This window comes from Leuresthes tenuis, unplaced genomic scaffold (genome assembly GCF_036924035.1).
Source record: "Leuresthes tenuis unplaced genomic scaffold, fLeuTen1.0.hap1 SCAF_5, whole genome shotgun sequence".
In the NCBI taxonomy this organism is placed as follows: Eukaryota; Metazoa; Chordata; class Actinopteri; order Atheriniformes; family Atherinopsidae; genus Leuresthes; species Leuresthes tenuis.
Genome location: NW_027325359.1, coordinates 22,413,550 through 22,434,701, shown reverse-complemented (window position 1 = coordinate 22,434,701; position 21,152 = coordinate 22,413,550). Strand labels below are relative to the sequence as shown.

The window sequence follows — 21,152 nt, the reverse complement described above, 5'->3', positions numbered from 1 at the left end:
ATAATAATGGCGTGAGTAGTCTACTTATCTGCGCAAAAAAAGTGCACAAAATCAAACAAAATAAATCTTCTTCCTGACACCACAAGTTGCCAGGTTTAGTTTAATGTGATAAAGATTTGGAGAAGGTTCTCAGAGGATATTTTTGGTGAATTGGAAAGAAATAAAGCCAGTTCTCTCAGGACAGTAGGGGCAACTATGCCCCAGTCGGGTCATGCAGTTTTCTGACATGTTTCTTCAGATCAAAGTTCCTGCAGAAACCCTTGCCGCAGGTGGGACAGGTGAAAGGCTTCTTGTCGTTGTGCGTGTGCATATGGAAGGTGAGGTTGTACACCTGGTGGAATGCCTTGCTGCAGATGGAACACTTGAACTGCTTCTCCCCGCTATGTGTCAGCTTGTGGTTCTTGTAGTTTCCTGCATAGGATCAGAGCAGGATGAGAAATAAAGACATCCACAGTGTAATGACACAATGAATTTCATTGCACCTCACAAGTCTGTTGTCTGAATGGCAAAAATGCATTGAGATCTGACTGAGAGAGACCCAAAACTAAATATTTAATTCAAACATGGATGTCATGTGCATCATAAAATCAATAGTTTTTGTATCAAAGGAACACTGTTAGTTTGGTCAGTCTTTTGTCAACAAACTCCCAGCAACACCGGTCCTGATTTTGCTTAGGCAAGCATCGGCACAGTCCTTTTAATAATAATAATAATAACAACAGTAAGCTTAAATCACAGCAGCACAGCTATGGCAATTAAATCTGTCAACCTGCAGCATCCATTTCAGGGGACAAAAGTTGGAAAGTAAAACATATGTGTAGAAATTAGCATTTTTACTGAAATTGACTTTTCAGTAAAATTTGACTATTAGCTCTGAGTCATAAATAGTCTCCAGCAAAAGCTGTGGAAATATGCACCACGCCTTCTTGTGTGTAAAGGCAGTACTTTGTAATTAATCAAATAAGAAATTATGGATTTTCAGGTACTTAGTTGCCCAGCTATATATATATATATATATATATATATATATATATATATATATATATAGCTTTGCAATATTTAAGTAACATGTACTCTTAGGTGCATTGATAATTTTGTAGTTTGCCTTCACATAATTTTGCAACCTAAAATATATTTCACATATTTCTTTATATTACACCATAACTTTATGTGAATAAAAACTGTTTTATTATTGTCAGTGTTTAAGTGGAAATTTTGAGTAACTAAGCTCCAGTGTTAAAAAGTAAGAAATGAAGACTGATAAGATTAACAACATTTTATATGTACTTTCTCACCTTTCTGATGGAATCCTTTCCCACAAAACTCACACACAAATGGTTTGTATCCTGCGTGGATGCGTGTGTGCGTGTTGAGCGTCGAGCTGCGGTTAAACGCTTTCCCGCACTGGTTACACTTGTGAGGTTTTTCCTGTGTGAAGTAATCAAAATATTAAAAAATCATGGTGGAAAATCCCAAAAATATTGCAATCAGAGGGATATCATTGTGATCCAGCACAATATAGAGAAGAAGCAATAATTTAAGAATGAAGTTGGGACAGTTTTTGTAGTGTATTTTTTTTTTAGCTTTAATTTCTAAAGGACTTTATTGCCATTTCCAGCGGAGACGTTTTCCTGGGATAAATGCTTTTAGGAACAGGTAGTGTCACGCAGTACGTAGTAAAACGCAGGAGAAACTCTATCCGTACAGACAGGCTAAGCTGCAGCTTTTAGTGTATGGCTGCAGACTCACAAATGGTTTAATACTCATTAGAAAACATACTACGTTTTCAACGGCAGTTATAAAAATACAGAAAAAGTCAACTGAATCCGAATTTCAGCTCAATGTCAAATCATTGTCCTTCCTATTAAAAGGAAGTTTAAATATAATGTCTTTAATAATCATGCACTTTGTATGACAGCCTTGCTTCGTGGATACATAATAAAAACATTTTCAAGTAGACAACCCAACATATAATTAGACTGCTATCTCATTTACTTTTAAATGTCGCCTTCTAAAATTGACCACTGTCGGTTATTTGTTGGGAAAAAATAGATCAACAAACAACATATAATTTAACTAATTGATCAAGAGAGTAGTGATGACAGGCTTCGGCATAAAAATTTTCAACAGCTTTCGGGAATCTAAACATTGAATGATAATTCTACTGGAAGCTTAAACCAACCAACAGAGAACACATTCACGAAAAGACAACAAATAAAAAAAAATCGGGTTTGATCAACACAAACCGAAGAAGCTGCGTTTAGGCTACAGTCTTGATCTTGAGTGAATAGTCTTTGATAACATAACGATTAGTTCGTCTTACCTGAGTGTGGATGATTTTGTGTCGGCACAGCGTGCTCGCCTGTCGGAACCCTTTCCCGCAAACTTTACAAACGAAAGGCCGCGCGCCAGTGTGCACGGGCATGTGGCGGGTCAGATTGTAGTGCGCATTAAACACCTGGGAATGAGAAAAAACAGCAATAATAATAATAATAATAATAATAATAATAATAATAATAATAATAATAATAATAACTTAAAAGAAGAATCTCTTTTATCATCATGTTGCGTTCGGTTAAAAGCGGAGTAATCTTCGGGGATCAGTTAATCGGCCGAATAAACGGAATCATTTACAAATAAATGAAAACAACGACAGGCGGCAACATTATCACAAATTCCCAAACAATCAGCAGGTCACACTGGAACGTGTGTCGTTTTAATAATTCATTTTGAGAAATCGAAATGATAAAATTCTACTCCTTTAAACGGTCACTGAAACTGACATTTCCCCCCAAAACATTTGCTCGAGCCCTGCATGATTTTCACAGAAAAAACGGCCTACACACTCTTGCATTAGAATAGCTCAGTCGTGGTGAAAGCACAGACGCAGAAAGGAAGGAGAAATGCAAACCCTTTAAGTACATCTACACGTTTACAAGACGATACGTTTATAATCTAACCATGTATTAAATTCAGGATTTGTGCATATCAATAATTAGGAAAATGGATGGCCATGATCATGCTTCCTGTACACATTTCAATTATTATATGATGTGGACAAAGGCCTGAGATCCTGTATGGGCTGTTAGAGTACTTGCAGTGTGATTTTTTTTTCATTATTTAGCCTATGAGACACAACTACGATTTTTTAACAATCAAAGCCTCTTATTTGATAGTTTAATTTGTCGTTCTGGGCATTCTCTGGTGTGATCTGGCTTAATTCCACCCTGCGATTGGAATAACTCAACCTGGAAGGCACTCACCTTGCCGCAGACCTCACAGGTGAAAACTTTGGGCTTGCTGCTGGGACAGGTGCCGCTCAATCTGGCGGCCGCAGCTGCTGCCACCGCTGAGCCTTTAAAGATCTTGTCCGTGAGTATTTGATCCCTCTCCTTCATGTAGTGCTGGATATGGCTTTGAGACAGTTCTTTGAAGGCCTGTACACCAGGCACTGAATACCGCTCCCCGGTCTGTTGCAGTCCAGACTTGCTCTTCTCAGACATGAGGGCTTTGTGTCGGGCGCTGAGTAAGTAAGAGGCCATTGGGTGCAGGTTGACCAGGCCGGCCGGCGGGGGGCAGGCGCCACTTTCCCCGCTGCAGTTTAGGTAGCACACGGTACCCATAGTATGGAGGGAGGACTGGTTCACCACCCGCGGTCTGAAGAGTTTGTATTGACCTGCGGTTTGACTCACAGTGGAGTCCTCCTGCTGGTTCGTATAGTTCAATCCAAAACCGAAAAAGTCTGCGGGAGCCGGTAGAGAAGATGCGTCCAAGTGGCCCGGATCGAGTCCGGTAATACTGAGCCGGTGGCCCGACTCAAACCCAATCGGCACCAGTGGGATCATGCAATGTAGCGAGGATGGACAGACATCGGATTTCCCCAAGGGAGCGGACTGGAACCAAGTGGGGAGCGGTATCGACTTGGGCTCGGGTGTTCTGGCCATAATCCGGTCGATGGAGAAAGCGAGGGGTTTGCTACTGCTGCCGGAGGTGAGCATGTCTGAATCCGCGGGCTGGCTCCTAGAAGCCGGGGGGGAGCCGAGGATCCCCGCTGGGCGGCAGAGATAACCGTCCATTATCTGTGCATCAACCACGCTTAGACAACAACAACAACTACTGCAAACTTCTGAGATAAAGCCGGGAGTCCGTGCTGCTTCTCACCGGCCCGCACGAAAGGGCATCATCTGCCGTGGAACCCTCCACCAGATCAGTAACTATGTTTCCCCACTTATTGACGGCAATCAGTGCCGTCCCTATTAGCTTGATAAGTGCGTGTGGAGAGTCGAGACCTTCTTGATCGTTACCGTGCAGGAAGGCGAACGGACAAGTAGATCATTTGCTCAGTTCTCATCCGTCAATTCTGCTCTTGTCGCCGATGGAGGTAGAGAAGGAGGAGGAGAGGAGGAGGTTGTCCTTTCTTGCAGGACTCCTGTTCAACTGGAAGAAACTTGGTGAATACCAGGTCCCCTTGTGGCTTTGCGTGACATCGTTTTTAATCTCAATACGCCAGACGCAACTGCGGCGGTGACAACTTCAGGGGCTAGACCACAGTTTTAGACCAGATTTGGACGCGCTTTTGGTTCACAGAATGCAACTCTTTCATGCGCAGATTAGAGATAACGGAGAGCTGTCATGTGCACGAACTCAGGCCACAAAACGGATCCAGACATTCGGCAGAAAACTGACTTGAAGTTAATGCCGGTAATCTGTGAATAACAAACTTTGAAACAACCACTTTTTCGCTCATTGTAAACACAAGACAAACATGCAAAGTGGGTCCTCAGCAAAGCAGACACAAACGACTGTTTTAGACGCCGTGTGCAGACCCAGATGCTCCCAGCGAAAAAGAGTAAAATCAGCTGTGCACAAACCGACAGCTAAACCTTCACTGATGGAAAGAAAGAGGTTTCGAAGCGGGTGAGCTGAATTTGCCCTCCACCATAAAAAAGTGAACGCCGACTGCCCAGAAATGAGAGTAAAAATTAAATAAAATGAGCCACACAGTTTCAGTTAAAATGTCCGTAAGATTTTCGTTTATGCTGGTTGACTCACGCGGAAGTATTAAGGACAAAGAGAGTTTAAAACGATTAGTTTTCCTGAATAAAATCCCACAAATGTTCTTTTTAAATCATTATTATTGCTGTTTTTTTGTTTTTGTTTTTTAAAGTCATGTGGCTTTCACTTCAGGTTTTCAGGTATCAGCAGACAGAGTCTTAACCACTCAATATCTCTTATATTTCCAAATTTCAAATTCAACTATTTCTACCATATTGACACCATCCGTTATTTTAAATCTACTGTTAAAAGCCGGATACACACCTGCTAGCATAATATTTCGCAAGGTCGCCTCTCCAACACACACATATTTTGCAGTCTTTGCAGTTACAGATGTAATTTCATGTTATGCAGTTGTATTACGATTTTGCTTCGCTTTAGGCTTTAATTATCCATCATTGATAGTTTATGATAACGCTTAAAACCTTTATTTTTCATAACAATATATAACTGGTTCGGCAGGGGGCCATTTCTTTATATTATTTTATTCCTTTTTTCTATACTAACAACACCACAACTATTACTTTTACCCATTCTACCACTTATACTACTGCCACTAATAATATCTATAATGATGCTGATATTGACAATAATATTAATAATAAGTAATCTTTATCAACCCTTTTGTAAGTAGATCACATTACTGCTGCTTCTGGCATGTGAGCTCTCGCTTTTTTTGTCTTATTCGTAACGTTCCCTCATACTGTGAAAGTTTACATTCTCGTGGTCTATAATTCTTTTTTACATGGCCTCTTTATTTATAATTACCTACAGGTTTTAAACCATATTTGATCATTCTGTGGACCATATAATGCAAAACTGGTATCCAACAACTATTCAAATGATCCGACTAGTGATAGCCTGTCATTAGCACCAAGTGATGACATCTGTGCACATAAAAAATTGAAGACCGTCAATCTGCTCTGTAGTTGTATACAGGCTTAACCAACTGAATTAAGCTATCTCGTGTGCCCATTCTAAAGATTTCTAATTGGACCTATTTATTTTTCATTTATAAATAATAATGTCTTACCTGATGTATTTTTAAACAAAATAAAGAAGAACGTATTTATTATCGTTTATTTTTCTAAATTACCAGCAGCCAGCGTTTATTTATCAAAAAAATGAAGCGAAGTTTTTGTGTGCTGTGGAGGACTCAGATGAATAGTCCTCCATAAGTAAGGGAAAATAAACTTAGCATGAGATAGTGAGACATACAGTGGAAATTAAGACAAGGATTTCGCCAGAATAAAAGGAAATGGTGCTGCATATCCAAGTCCACGTGCGGTAGTTGGTAAATAAGAACAGGGTTAGGGACAGTGACGGAAAGAAACATTTAAGTGTGTGAGAAACAGAATTAAATAATTATATAGACGCTGGAACTGTGGTAAGCAAACAGAGAGTTGGCGTGAAATAAAAGGAATGAATGATAATAAAAAAAAACAAACAGAATAAGTAACAAAACCAACTGAAACTTAGACCATGTCAGTTTTACACGAGAACTAATGAACAATGTCTTATTGCTGTTTTTCTTTATCAGTCTGTAATATAGCCTTCATTTTGAGTAACTGGTGCCGTTGTCATCTTTTCCTTAAATTCTTGATATAAAATTTGATAAAAGTTAAAGAATATAATAATAGTAATAATACTACTACTACTAATAATATAGTTAGAGGTTTTTGTTGGAGTAAAAAAATATATCTAGATAATTAATTTGATGACGAGAGAAAACAATGACAGCCAGCATAGCTTCCATGGAATGTAGGCCCTTTAAACCTCAAGGTTAAAGTAAAATTAATTAAAATGACAAAAGTTTATCAACAGGCCAAAGTTAAGCTTAATATTGATATCATAAGTTCTAAACCTCTTAGTGCATAGTGGATTGTCGGTATGTATGTAAATGTCACTCTTTTTAATTCAAGATCTATTAAAATGCACGTCCCAAGTTAATGTAGAATGCATGAATGTAGAATGTACTTATCGGCAAATCATTAAGATCATTTAAAATAAAAAGTACAAATACCACATAGCAGATGCTGAGAGTAAAAAAAAAATGTTGAAAAGCAGATGCTCAGGAGACAACAAGAGAGTGTTAAAAAAATGTTCACACACACCTACCTGGTGAAAAATTAATTTCATTTCTGTTTACTATACAAACTTTTTTGCTGTTCAGGGTCTGGGGGATGAGTCTATCACCAATACCACCACATGAGAGGCAGGGTACCCTGGATAGGTAGCCAGTCCATCACAGGACCAACACAGAGACAAATGAGACAAACCACCATGCACACCATCAATTTAGAATCACCAATTAACCCCACTGCATGACTGTGGGAGGAGCCAGAATATCTGGACAAAACACACACAGAGGCAAGGAGAACACATAAACTCCACACAGAGACACCCTAACTGAGAACTGAACTTGGAACCCTCTTGCTTTGAGGCAACAGTCAGTAGAATATCTTGCAACTACATACATGTCAGTAGTATCTATGCATCTATCAATCAATCCATCCATCCATCCATCCATCCATCCATCTTTATACCCTTTATTGAATCAAGTGTATAGAATAACCTTTGAAGTATTTTTCTCTCTTAAATTGGAAGGGAATTACAGATCTTTTAATTGTGTGAAGTTAAAGCTGCCTCTGACTTTATTTTATCGAATTCAGAGTCATGAGGAGACTGGAGCCTATGGAGCACCTCAGCACGAGATGCAGGGTACACATATCATTAAAAAATTCAGAGACTATGACAATGATTCCATCAGGCAGCAGGCATCAGTGACAAGAGTATGTTACATAATCCACAAATGCAGGTTTAAATTCAGTCAAGCAAAATAATTAAACACAAATATTACTGTGATTCCTACAAACTGAGATATAAACTGTGTTGTGGTTCAGTCAAATAAAAATTTGTCCTCGGAGCTAGGGAAGATAGGAGCCATCTACCATGTAGAACTATAAAAGTTCCTCTTAGTTTGCTCCTGACCCAAATTTGATGAAATATGTTGCTGAGACTATTGAAAATCCATCCATCCATCCATTTTCTATACCCGCTTAATCCGTCAGTCCGATCGCGGGGGGACCGGAGCCTATCCCAGCAGTCACTATTCAAAATGATGATGTTATTTTCAAATAATAGAATTTCTTAATTTCAACATTTAAATTTGTTGTGAGTACTATATAATACTACTGCGTCTATTTGCAATTTGTTTTACATTGCACCTGTCCAGGTGACTATCTTTTTATTTCAGTCATACATATTTTACCTCTTGATACTTCTTTTGTCATATCATTAAAATATTGTGCGCTGAAAATATAGTGGACCCTCAGGATAAAGAAGTACAAGTGAAAGTATATGACAAATATGAAATTTACTTACAAGAAATGAATTAATTAAGAAAAAAAGTAAGCAAGCAGAAACCAGCAAACTAGCCAAATTCCCTAGAGTTTCATAGAGAGCACATTTCCTTCCAAATAAGTTTATTTGTTTATTTAAGGTGTTGCCCACCTTAAATTTCAGGTGGGAAAATTTCAGTTGCCACATCTACAAGCACAAAGTATAGTACATACAATTTTGTATGTAATACATTGGCTGATGTATTGGTTGGTGTATTGAGCCATATAGAACAGTTCAAGATAGAATACATACATATTTTGTATTGAAAACATTTCCCCCGACATAATGCAGGTGGTGTGGAAAAATTAAATGAAAACTGAAAAATTCAATATAATTGCATTCAGTTTTCATTGCAATGTGAAAAACTAATCTTCAGTTTGAGTTGAAATGCAAACAGAATGAAAAAAACAAAACTACAAGTTGAAAACACTGGTGCTTGAAAAACGTTTAATTATAACATATGACACCTGAACAAAACAGGTGCAAAATAACGCAAATATTCTCATAATTAAATTTTTGGGCTGAATGGGACAGTAAAAAAAATGGCAGGTTTTTGCACATACTCAATGAGAAACTGAAATTCCAGAAACAACAATTTTACCACCAATGAATGGACACAAGTGAATACAACAGCCGCAATGAGACACTTTATCCTTTCACTCTCTGTCAGATTATACACATTAATCAAATTATTCTTCCATTTAAAAAGTCCAGACCTTTTCAGTTTGATGACACATCTCCGAGACCATTATTAATGTTGGATGGAACATTTCACTTTAGAACTGACTATTCTTATCACAATGGACATAGATGACATTGGATCTACATCAAGATGTATTCAGACTTCTCAGGAATTATGCATTTTAAAGCATTCATACAGTGATATTTTTAAACCCTTCGTGTAGTGTTTGTGGAGACCTGTGTCGACTGTAGAGCTGCAGAAAGAAAACTAACATAGAATGTTTTTTCCCCCAACTTTGCCTGACCGAGGCCACCGGTTTTCAAATGACTGTGGGGACATTTTGAGCAACAGAGTTAAGATTCAGAGGCTACATCAAAGTAACCAAAATGCATTAGCTTGGAGTAACAAGAATTTGTCAGAAGAGTTTGACGATGCAAACATTTGACCCATTTTCATCCCAGGGTATGTGTTCAGAACTCTATGATGTTTATGAGATGCACAAGGTGGCAAGGTGACCTCAGTGTGATTGGCCTTGGCCAACATAGAAGCTAAGCTAAGTATCAATGGGTAGTGCTATAAAGCATAAAACAACAAACATATAACAATGAATAACGTCTCTTTGATAACAGCAGTCAAAACCATACATTTCTAAGGCTTTTGTCAAAAATATGTCTCTTTAATTGATTGTGTTGATTTTACAATCAAGAAAATATATCAATGGCAGCAAGGTCGCTCATGCCTTGGGTATTGAGAGCATCTTAAACCTAAAGCTAAAGCTGTGGGTAAAAACATAACAGGAAGGAGCTGCAATCACTGAGCTCTAATGCTCAAACTGACATCAACCAGTGTATGGCTGCATTTGGTGGTGCACAGAGTTCATTGTTCTGCTTTGAAGAGAGCAAGGCAATGTTTGTTTCTGCACTGTCTAGAAGATCAATCTCCAATGCCTCACCTCAATTTCCTGTTTGTATTACAGTCTGACATGTAAATCTCAACATACATGTCTCAATCTCAACATGCAAAAAGTCTGCTTGCTCTCACCTGATCTGGACCCTGACTCATGAAGAGTTATCTTTTTACGGAACATATACTGTAAGTAAATGTAGTGGGATTTTGAATTTTTTTTTTCTCTTAACACGGAGAAGCTATAGGTGCTTTTGAAAGATTTCCAATGCTCATAAGGAGATTTCAGTTTCTGGAGGACAAAACGTTTATGTTAAAATAGCTTCTTGGGCCTATAGTAAAAATAAAACAAGTACAAAAATATCTCCTCATACAGTTGTTCATCATTATCCACTGCAATGTCATTGGTAACAGGCGTACTTGTAGCTTTTGTGGACTGATTATCATACAGTAGTAGGCTAGAGGGGGTGATGGTATGAGACTTCAGTAGAATACACTTCACAGACGTGATTTGCTTTTGTTTGAAGAAACAAAAGGAAGTCCAGTTCAAATCTAGTCCAGTTTTTTATTTTAATGTAAGTCAAATTTACTCTACAAGTAAATTGCATGAACACATGTTGACAGCTATGTCTGCTCATTTTCTCCAGACCCTGGTTCAATTTTCATGTGATGCTATTGAGTTTTCCCTTTTTTTTTTTTTTTTTTTAGTTTAGAGACAATGGTTTCAATCCACTGTGAGTTGAGCCTGACAACTGGTTTTGAAGGCTCACTGTTTAGCTAGATTCAGGTACCAAAACCACTTCAGCAGCAAAGCAAGATAGGTTTAGGTACCTACATTATTTGGCTAGGTTTAAGCAAATAATTATCATAGTTAAAATACACATTGCAAAATGACATCAAAGCAAGAGCTAGGATGTGAATTATAGAAGTCCTGACAAAGCCACGGCACTTTTTGAGTCATTTCTAACATTATTCATACTTACTATGCTCATTTACTTTGTATTGTCTGAGTGAGCAATATCAGTATTTGAAACATTAGCATAACCAATCCCTTCATTATATAGTAGAGCAGCAAGTAATTTGGTAAATCTCCACAGTCTTTGTTTAAATTATGTTGAATTTAGCTTTATAATGCCAGTGTGATCACTTTATGTGTTAAAACTGTTTGCAGGGCTGAACAGTGGAGTTGTGGAGGGTGGAGAGGTGGTTAGCACTATCGCCTTACTACAACAATTCCCCCCCATTTGCATCTTCATGTCTGGGTTATCTCTGAGTACTCCACCTTCCTCCAACAGTCCAAAAACATGCTTGTTAGGTTGATTGGGGATACTAAAAATTGAGTGTGAGCATGTGTTGTTGTTTGTCTTATATGTCTCTGTAATGGACTGTTGAACTACTCAGGATGTCATATTGCCCGATGACAGCTGGGATAAACTACCTCATCCCCTCACGACCCTGAATAGGATAAAGTGGGTGGGAAAAATTATTAAAAACTTATTGCAGCTTTAGAGATCAAATGCATTCACAACAACTGTTCTGCTAACAACAGCATAACTTGCCCCGTTGTTGATTGTTGAGTTCCATTTGTCTGCAAATAATTATAAGTTACAAACCATGTTCCATTTTTGTCTGATCTAAATTTGAGTTAAGAATATGTGTAAACATAAGTAGGGAAAAGTTTTTCTTTTTTTAAAAAAATGGATAAAAAGAACAAAAAATGTTTTCACCATTTTACTGAATGTTTTCACCACACATCACTGGTATAAACAACATAACACACAATTAAATAATTCGGTAAATCTTCTTTAAAACAGGCTATACTGAATTCTGCATCAGTTTTGTTTCAGGTACTATTTAATGAGACTGGTTCAAATGAAGCTCAAGTAATGCATCTACACTACCTAGGTAACATAAGGATAACCTATCATTTTGTAAAGAAGCAATATATTTTCAGCATTTCTGTGATAAGATAATGATTGTTTACTTCAGCTTAGTGTGAACTACCAATAATAGCAAAGTATAACAGTATCAGTATGGAGGGTCCTCACATGTCAAGAGAGGGTGCTTATCAAGTAGTAACAAGATGTGCAAAGGAAGGATGTTTGCATGTATGAGTTTAGTTATCCTCATCGCTGTCTCTCATGCTGATACCCTGGAGGCCATCGCCCGCCTTGACGGCTGTAGTAGCTTCCTCTACTGTCAGCCTGTTGTAGATGGTTTCATAGCTCTTGTTGTTGAGTGTGGCGTCCAGAACACCCTGCAGCCTGAAGTCACGGTAGGTCTTCTGATGAGGTGGAGGAGTAAGGATATGTAAAAAGGAGAAGGGAAGATATAACAGAGAAATTCTTAGGAATGTGGCGAGCAGGAGAAGGCGGCTGCTGTTCGCCGGTTGAAAGGACAAAAGCTGGAAAAATTGAGGCTCAAGGACATTCAGTCTTTTATGTGTCAAACAAGGAAGGCAGACTGAAATGACTGAGCGGTTTTTACTTTCAGTCCACAGCTATTATCATTCCTTTTCTCACTGCTTTCTAGTTAAACTAGCAAACTCTGAAAAGACAAAAGCAGTGTGAAACAGCAGTACACAATTGAGCAGTTTTCTCTTTCATGTCCCTAACGCTGCTGTCGTCAAGGACACTTCAGTCTGTTTGTTATGTATAATTTTTTTTCTTCTTTTTCGTCACTGTAAGTTGTGAATATCTTTTTTTGAATAAAGTCACAATTCAGAGGAGCAATTTAGTTACCTCAAAACAGGTAACAAATGTAGGTCTGATGAGGTCTTTCTGTGTCCTGAGTTTGCATGTTGTCCCCATGCCATATTTGTGATAGGCTGGTTACTTGTTCAAAGTGTACCTGGCCTCTTTGCAATTTCAAGCCTAACGATCCTCCAAAGGACAAAGCTTTTAAAGCTAATGGATGAATGCAGGTATGAATTTCGTGTGGCGACTTTCAGGCCTATTCATTGTCCCTTTTTAGACAGTAAAGTAAGGAGACTTTGAATGAGGTAGAAAAAATGTACCTGTCTCACTTAATGGAAAATGTTCTGAATTGTGAAATATGGACATCTCTTAACTCAGTTAATTTCTTTGACAAACATTCTGGACTTTGTTTACCTTTACAATCTTGATGAGTGTTTTCAGCTGGTACATGTGAAGGTGGAGATCCAGTCTATCAGCAAGCCAAATACACACCAACTTCATTGAGCTTGTGTACCATTGCTGTAACAAGTAGAAACACACAAAAAGGAAGGGGTAACTTATTTGGAAGAGAAAACAATGTTGAGGGATAAAGTTATTACCAAAACTGGAGGCGTCCATCACCGTTTACAGCTTAAAGGTTTGTTCAAAGCTTTGTTGGAATAGTTGGAATTACACAGTCACATGTACTGATGAGTTACCATAACTATCGGAGTTCTATTTAGGAGTTCTTTCTTTCAATATTACCTCCAGATAAATTGGTCGTTTGATCATTATATTCTGCAAGTTATTGTTCAAACTGCAACATAAACAATCAGTTTTGACTTTGCTTATTCAGAAAGGTAAAGTATTCTTTCATTAGAGGAACTGATCAAGTAAACTGGGTGAAAATGAATGGACTCGATACAGAATTGAAATAACTGAGTTGTATGATGAAGACAGGACACGGTGAGGTTTGTAGCCATGTCTCAGCTGTGAAAAAACAAAACAGCACAGGATTTCGCCATTGCCATGAAAAAAGCACATCTGGGTCTTTCTATTATGTTCACTTCTTACAATTGCAATAGGTGAAAAGAACAATGAAAGCACCACTGCCACTATCACTGCTAGCTCGGCACTTTTTGTATTTGACTGATAAATGTTTGTGCGAGACTGTGTGGGATGAAATGTAGCTATTGATACACCTTTCAAGTAGGAAGAAGCAAAGGCCATTTTTGATTGGGAACAGCGTGGGAAAGAAACAATAGCTGTTTTTTAAAAAGAAACAAACACCCTGTTGCTGTTTTATCAGAATACAAGTAAGCAATATATTTTAACGTTGAGCTAATTAAAACTCTAAATGTTTGATATTTTAATTAAAAGTTATATAATGAATACTGAATAAAGAAAAAAATTATAAGCACACCACATAACATAAAATTGATGAGATGTTTTACAATATCTGAAATCTTGGTATGAATCCTCTGGTGGAATATTGGTGGAATATTGCAGTTTGAAATCACTGTACACTACGTTCCGAGAATGCTGTGCAGTAGTGACACACATAAAAAAATGTAGATAACTAAGCTGTAATATTAAGAAAAATCAAATTAAATGTTTTAATTGCTAACAAATTAATCTGAGTATCAGAGTACATTGTTAATCAAAGCATCCTTAAGTGTGTTCAAGACGTCAGGTCACCACAAGCAAACACCCTAAGAAGCAGGTTTAGACTCAGTGCTGTTTTGAACACACGTTCAAATAAAATAAATATAAAAGATTCTATGTTAGTAGAGTTACAGCTGTTTTTGCTATTTCTGAACAAGGACAGCAAATGGGTTTTATTCTAATATCTTTGCCCTCTGAGTTTGGATGCTAGCCAAAAGCTGGCTGACAGCTAGTCGTCTCACTTCAGTTATGATGATGACCCTTTACACAAGGTCAACTGATTTGCAGCATGAAAATGGCAAAACCCAAAGAGGGTACAACATTTACGAGTTCAAAGACACCAATTCACAGGAAAACTGGTGAATACTGCTTGTCAAGGGACAAGTTCAGGGTTCTGCTTTGAACTTCAGAGACGGTGGGAAAAAAATAAGGATCTCTCTTTTACCTGCAGAATTCAAATTGCTGGTGAAATGCACACATTTGGTGGCTTTATTCAGTTATCAGACACAATAATGCTCAAGGAAATTGCTCTGACAGTTATGACCCTTAATATTCAGATCTACTATTGAAGTCAGAGGCAGCTTTAACTTCACACACTGAAAAGATCTGTAATTTCCTTCCAATTTAAGAGAGAAAAATACTTCAAAGGTTATTCTATACACTTGAAATAAGCCAAAACATCTTAATATTTCAAAGTTTATGAAAATATTTGATTTAATCTATAGAGTAAGGAACCTTACTTCATGCTGGCTGTTAATTATGCTGGCTGTTAATTATACTGAAGTAAAATGGTGTTTTTTCCCCACAGTCTCTAAGAAGAAAATGAAATTCAACTTACAAGTGAGGACTCTATATTATAAGTTACAAACCAACATATATATATATATATATATATATATATATATATATATATATATATATATATATAGAGTTGTCTCCATCCTGGATGTTGACGACTCCATCCTGTCCTCTGCTCGTCCTTTGTTGTCTGTTCATACAGGCTCATTTCAGGTAGATGGGTGGAGCTGATGACCAGATGACATACACCTGGGCAGCCTGGGCCCAGGTTATTTAGCTGGCTCCTCATTCACAATTTCTCTCCCTCTGACCACTTGCAGCTAGTTTGGGTTTGTGTTTCTTTGTTTTGTCATAACCTCACTTATGTACATCCTTGCATACATTACTGACTTTACAGATTATAGACTATTATGTTGTTTTGGGTTGTGCTTCTTTTTTTAAAATTTTCACTTTAAAGTCACTTAAAAAGTGTGTGTTCTCCCCTTTTTGTCATGGCTCATGAGCTTGGTCATGACACCTGTGTGTATTTGGGGACTCAAATAAAATAAAAAGTACCAAGCTAAATTAAATCGCAAGAAAACATAGAAAATCTTAAATATCATAAAGATATAACTACTACAGTACAACATTTTTAACTCATTGAGATCTCAATGAAACCACTCAAAGCTCAAAATTAAAAATGAATTGATTTATTTCATCATATCTAAAACATTGATGAAAAACATTGATGTATAAATATCACCTCTATATCAACTATCACAACCCATAATAAAAACCCAGAACCAGGACATTATGTGCCATTTGCATTGACACTGTGGAGTTGGATAGTATACAGACTTTGTGCAAATCAAGATGTCACTGCTGTCTGTTGCTTTTAACTGATTTGGTTCTTCTTGCATTACTGAGTAACAGGTGTGGTTTTGGAGTTCATAGTGTTACTCTCTACTGCTAAGGCTCGGCTTGCTTTAAAAAATGTTCCCCCTAGATTATGACAATTATGAAAAGAGAAAAAAAATCTTTCACATGATTTTTCGCCCACAAATTTGAAACATTTCTAATTTACACATGCATTTTTAATTCAGTTTGTGTCACCTGGAGTGGCTGCATCAATTTCTGCTTGCTTATGTCTGTACTGGGGCTCTGACAATAATTGTACCTATCATTTTCGAAAGTTTATTTTCACCTTATACCTTTTTTTTATCTCATCTTCCATCCATCCATTTTCTATACCCGCTTAATCCGTCAGTCGGGTCGCGGGGGGGCTGGAGCCTATCCCAGCGGTCATCGTACGAGAGGCGGGGTACACTCTGGACAGGTCGCCAGTCCATCACTGGGCCACTCAGAGACAAACGAGACACACAACCACACACGCTCACACTCACTCCTAAGGACAGTTTTAGAGTCACCAATTAACCTAACATGCATGAGGCCCCAACCGGGAGTCAAACCTGGAACCCTCTCGCTGCGAGGCGACGGAGCTAACCTTATCTCATCTTATCTTCCTAAATTTTTTCTCTTCTTTCACTCTGTGCATAAAATATTTTTACACTGTAATTGTACGACGTTAATATGCTTGCTGCCTATCACTTTGTGCTGACAAATCTGATGCTGAGGAACGTTGAAGTCATTGGCTAATATCATCTGATTAACTTTTTTTTCCTTTTGTCCAACACTTAGTGGAACCTTTTTTTTCCTCAGGCAGACAACTTTCCAACGAGCAGCCAATCAGCTCCCTGCTCGTTTGCCTTTGGTAATGGGGTAAAAAATTGAGAACAAAGATGGTGCTTAATTGAGCTGAAAAGGATGAAAGTGAAACAGATGGAGGAAATATTTGGCAAGGGAGGGGTTAGGTCTTCATTAGTCATGTGTAAAACAATGTCTGTATGACGAATCAGGGATGGGTGTTTTTTGGTGGTGCCACAGTAATGACATAATAACTTTTAAACAAAAATTCCAGTTTTGGCAGGGAAAAAACTTAAATCCCAAATTATTTTAAAAAAGACAATTATGTCTTAATTGAAATTAAGTGACAATGCTGAGATCTGCATCTGCATTAAAAAAAAAAATCCACATTTGTTATACATTCATTTGTTTGTTTCTGTTAATGCTAACTTTGGCTTGAATTTTAGTTACGGTTACATTCATGTGTTTGTCACAATTATCACTGACTACCACTCCATAGCTGCCTCAGGAATTGGTACGGCACTGATAAAACAAAACCACAAAAAATACAAACATAAACATTAATTTTTCAACTTATGTACTAAAAACTGAGGTGTTGCAGCATACACTGCCAGTGTGTTTTTGGCTTTAATGTCTTCTGTTGTTTTTTTGTAAGTAGATGTCTTGGAACATCTTTTTGGGTGCAAAGACAGTTTGGAAAGCCCCCTTCGTCCCTTGTTTGGTGTTTGTTATGTGGAATGCCAACTAGAGGATGCACAAAAACTCCTGGTTGTATCTGTTAAATTTGGGTTAGGATAAGAGGTTTTGGGAGAAGTCAAAGTATATCGATTTTGAAGTTGCAGTTAAGGTTAAGCATAGGAGTCATGGCTTGGATAAAGGGCATGTGAATTAAATATATACACTCACCGGTCACTTTATTAGGTACACCTATGCAATTGCTTGTTGACACAAACAGCTAATCAGCCAATCACATGGCTGCAACGCAATGCATTTAGGCATGTAGAGGTGGTCAAGTCAACTTGCTGAAGTTCAAACCGAGCATCAGAATGGGGAAGAAAGGGGATTTAAGTGACTTTGAACGTAGCATGGCTGTTGGTGCCAGACGGGCTGGTCTGAGTATTTCAGAAACTGCTGATCTACTGGGATTTCCACGCACAACCATCTCTAACCAAGGAATGCAGAACACCAACCTTAACGCACAACACGTTGGACCCTGAAGAAGATGGGCTACAGCAGTAGAAGACCACACCGGGTGCCACTCCTGTCAGCTAAGAACAGGAAAGTGAGACTACAATTCACACAGACTCACCAAAATTGGACAATAGAAGATTGGAAACGTTGCCTGGTCTGACGAGTCTCAATTTCAGCCGCTAGATTAAGATGTAAGGGTCAGAATTTGGCGCAAACAACATCAAAGCATGGATCCATTCTGCCTTGTATCAACGGTTCAGCCTGGTGGTGGTGGTGTAATGGTGTGGGAGATATTTTCTTGGCACACTTTGGGCCCCTTAGTACCAGTTGAGCATCGTTTAAATGCTGCAGCCTGACTATTGCTGCTGACCATACCCATCCCTTTTGACCCCAGTGCACCCATCTTCTGATGCTCATATCATCTCAAACTGGTTTCTTCGAACACAACAAGGAGTTCACTGTACTCCAATGGTCTCCACAGTCTCCAGATCTCAATCCAATAGAGCACCTTTGGGAGGTGGTGGAATGGGAGATTCACATGAACTGTGTGGTGTTATCATGTCAATGTGGACCAAAATCTCTGAGGAATGTTTCCAACACCTTGTTGAAAATATGAAGAATTAAAGCAGTTCTGAAGGCAAAGGGGGGTCCAACCTTTTACTAGCAAGGTGTACCTAATAAAGTGGCCGGTGAGTGTATAGTCCTTAGACGGTCCTTAGTTATATTCTGGATAGCTGTTAGTTAGGATTAGAACTGGGGTAGGGTTAAGGGACAGAAACTGTGTGATACATAATGGGAAGGAAACATTTACCTTCTCTATTTAACAATTAGAAACTAAGGATATTGTCCTCTTCATTATATCTGGTTCAGATTTTCATGTAAAGGTTCTTTCCATACTTTGGATCCTTGGTTGATAATTTATCTTTTTATCCCTAGTTTAATTGTGTAGTTTGTGTGGCAACAATGCACTTGTTACCACACTAACCTGGAGGTAGAGATAACATTTCCAAATGAATCATTGATGGTGTACAACAAGCATTATGGTCCTAACCCTAATCCTCAGGTCGTTATCTTAGCGCATGATTAACACCTCCCATCAAAAAAAGGTGCTCCCTGGTGAGCAATACAAATAAATGACAGGCGACAGACGTATGTGAACATGCACATAAAAACAAATTGTTTTCTTCAAACATCTTTACCATAGCTCTGACTTGTTCTGTAAGTCTATCAATGCGAACTGTGTATTTAAAGAAGGCTCTGTAAATTAATTTGACTAGCTCGCTAAGTGACACAAAACAGGACTATTATACACTATAAACATTCATTTCAGGAGACCTGAGGCAGGATTCGCTTCCTTTGTTTCAAACAAATTGCATGTTTAAATGTGTATGTGATAGATACTGGAGGGCTTAGCTGAGACACTTTAAGACCCTGCTGTCACCTCCTCCTCAGTGCATGACTGGGGGCTTCTGAGCTCCATTAGACTCAACACCCCCCCAACATGCTCAATCAGCACAGTACTGCTCGAAGCCCACTTTGAACCCTCAGAGGAGCCAGTGGGTGGCAGAAATCCATTGCACTGCTGTGTGCTGCTAATGTGTACGAACATCTGATCTGCCATGTCTGAGACACTGCATTCACTAACAATGTTCAGCTGAGGCGTGTTTGACAACTTGTTGCTAGAATATTCTTATAAATCTAAATCTCCAGGTGGGGGCAAACATGAAGACAGCAGACAGTGAGAGATGTGGGGTTGGTTAGAAAGGGTTTTTGATTCCAACAGAGTGAGCCAAATGCTCTCAGTGTTTCCTAAGTGATAAACAGGGCAACAGAAGCAGTCACTGTTTTCAAAATCAAAACAACCTGCTGCTATTGTGAAAGGGAAGAACCGCACAGTAGAAACATCTGACTGCGAGTTTCATCTGAAAAAATTTGGAGAAAATTTACTGTATAGCTTATGAACACATCAGGTACCAAAAACAAACTGTATAAACAAAAGCTATGTATATGTTTTATCTCACAATAAAAGCTTGTATTTATGAAGAAAGAACACAAGATGAGATCAGTATGTCTCACTCAAACTTGAGACCAAGCACTCAGTAAGACAAGATTGAATTTTGAAGCCATGGCTAATGGTCACAAAACAGAATGGCTGCTCTGTTGTTGTTGGAAGGCCGTATTGTTATGAATATATTCTGAATATTTCTTTTTTATCTTAGGTCTTTTTCATTCGGATTTTGTTGTGAATCTACACAGTGATTTTTGCATTTGACTCCAGATGTAAAAAGCCAAAAAGAGGCAGTGATTTTATTCAAAATAATACATCTTTCTTTGTCATTGTTTGTGATTTGACTTTTGAAATTTGGCAAGAAAAGTTTTAAATCTTTTGCAGTGTTTTTATTCACATGAATAAAAAGTGTCACTTGTAAGGAAAGCATACATATTTTACAAAAATAACATTCGATAAATCGCTAATACATTTTTGTATTTCCAAATGAAAATAGTCACTTTGAATTTACAGCAGCTGTACCAGATCTTAATGGTGACAAGATGCTATTGTGATAAAAGCAGAGAAATACAAAGGCACATCATGGACTGTACTTATATAGTACATTTCTAGTCTAGTTTACCACTAAAAGCACTTTTACACTAAAAGCCATGTTCATTTATTCACACACACATTCATACAGCACATCTTAGTCTAAAAAATATAGTGTATGCAGGCTGCACAGTGCTTTTTTCTCTATCACACACATTCACACACCTGTGGATGCATCGGTGGCAAGATAGGGTTCAGTGTCTTGACCGAGAACACTTCAACATGTGGTACATGGAGGCCGGGAGTCCAACTACAGCCTTTGTTGACTTTGACCTATTTATTCATATTTTATATATTTTTTTTCTTATTTAAACAGGAAACATGAAAGAGAGAAGAGGGACAACATGCAAAATATCTGAAAAGTTTTGGCAGTCACATAAGGTTGTAGACAATGTCATTAAAATATGCTAATCATGGCAAACATTTTTTAATATATCACTTGGAACAGAAAAAATGCATAAGATGAAGGTCTAAGCATCCATAGAGAACTTTTGATAAG

The 21,152-nt window shown here is 38.0% G+C and overlaps 2 protein-coding genes across 2 annotated transcripts in view; both read right to left on the bottom strand.

The window, feature by feature from the left end:
* Positions 1-172: 172 nt before the first annotated feature.
* fezf1 (FEZ family zinc finger 1) lies at positions 173-4,111 on the bottom strand. Its single transcript, XM_072385273.1, has 4 exons — positions 3,264-4,111; positions 2,324-2,458; positions 1,296-1,428; positions 173-411 (listed from the first exon to the last, which is right to left on the bottom strand). Exons 1-4 carry the CDS (start codon positions 4,074-4,076, stop codon positions 194-196), a joined length of 1,299 nt encoding a protein of 432 aa, XP_072241374.1. The 5' UTR covers positions 4,077-4,111; the 3' UTR covers positions 173-193.
* Positions 4,112-11,759: 7,648 nt separating this feature from the next.
* cadps2 (Ca++-dependent secretion activator 2) overlaps positions 11,760-21,152 on the bottom strand; it is a 197,867-nt gene continuing 188,474 nt past the window's right edge. Inside the window, exons 27-28 of the mRNA XM_072386456.1 lie at positions 13,153-13,257; positions 11,760-12,326 (exon numbers count right to left, since the gene is read on the bottom strand). Coding sequence (XP_072242557.1) covers positions 12,159-12,326; positions 13,153-13,257 — 273 coding nt within the window. The 3' untranslated portion in view covers positions 11,760-12,158. The remainder of the gene's footprint in view (positions 12,327-13,152; positions 13,258-21,152) is intronic.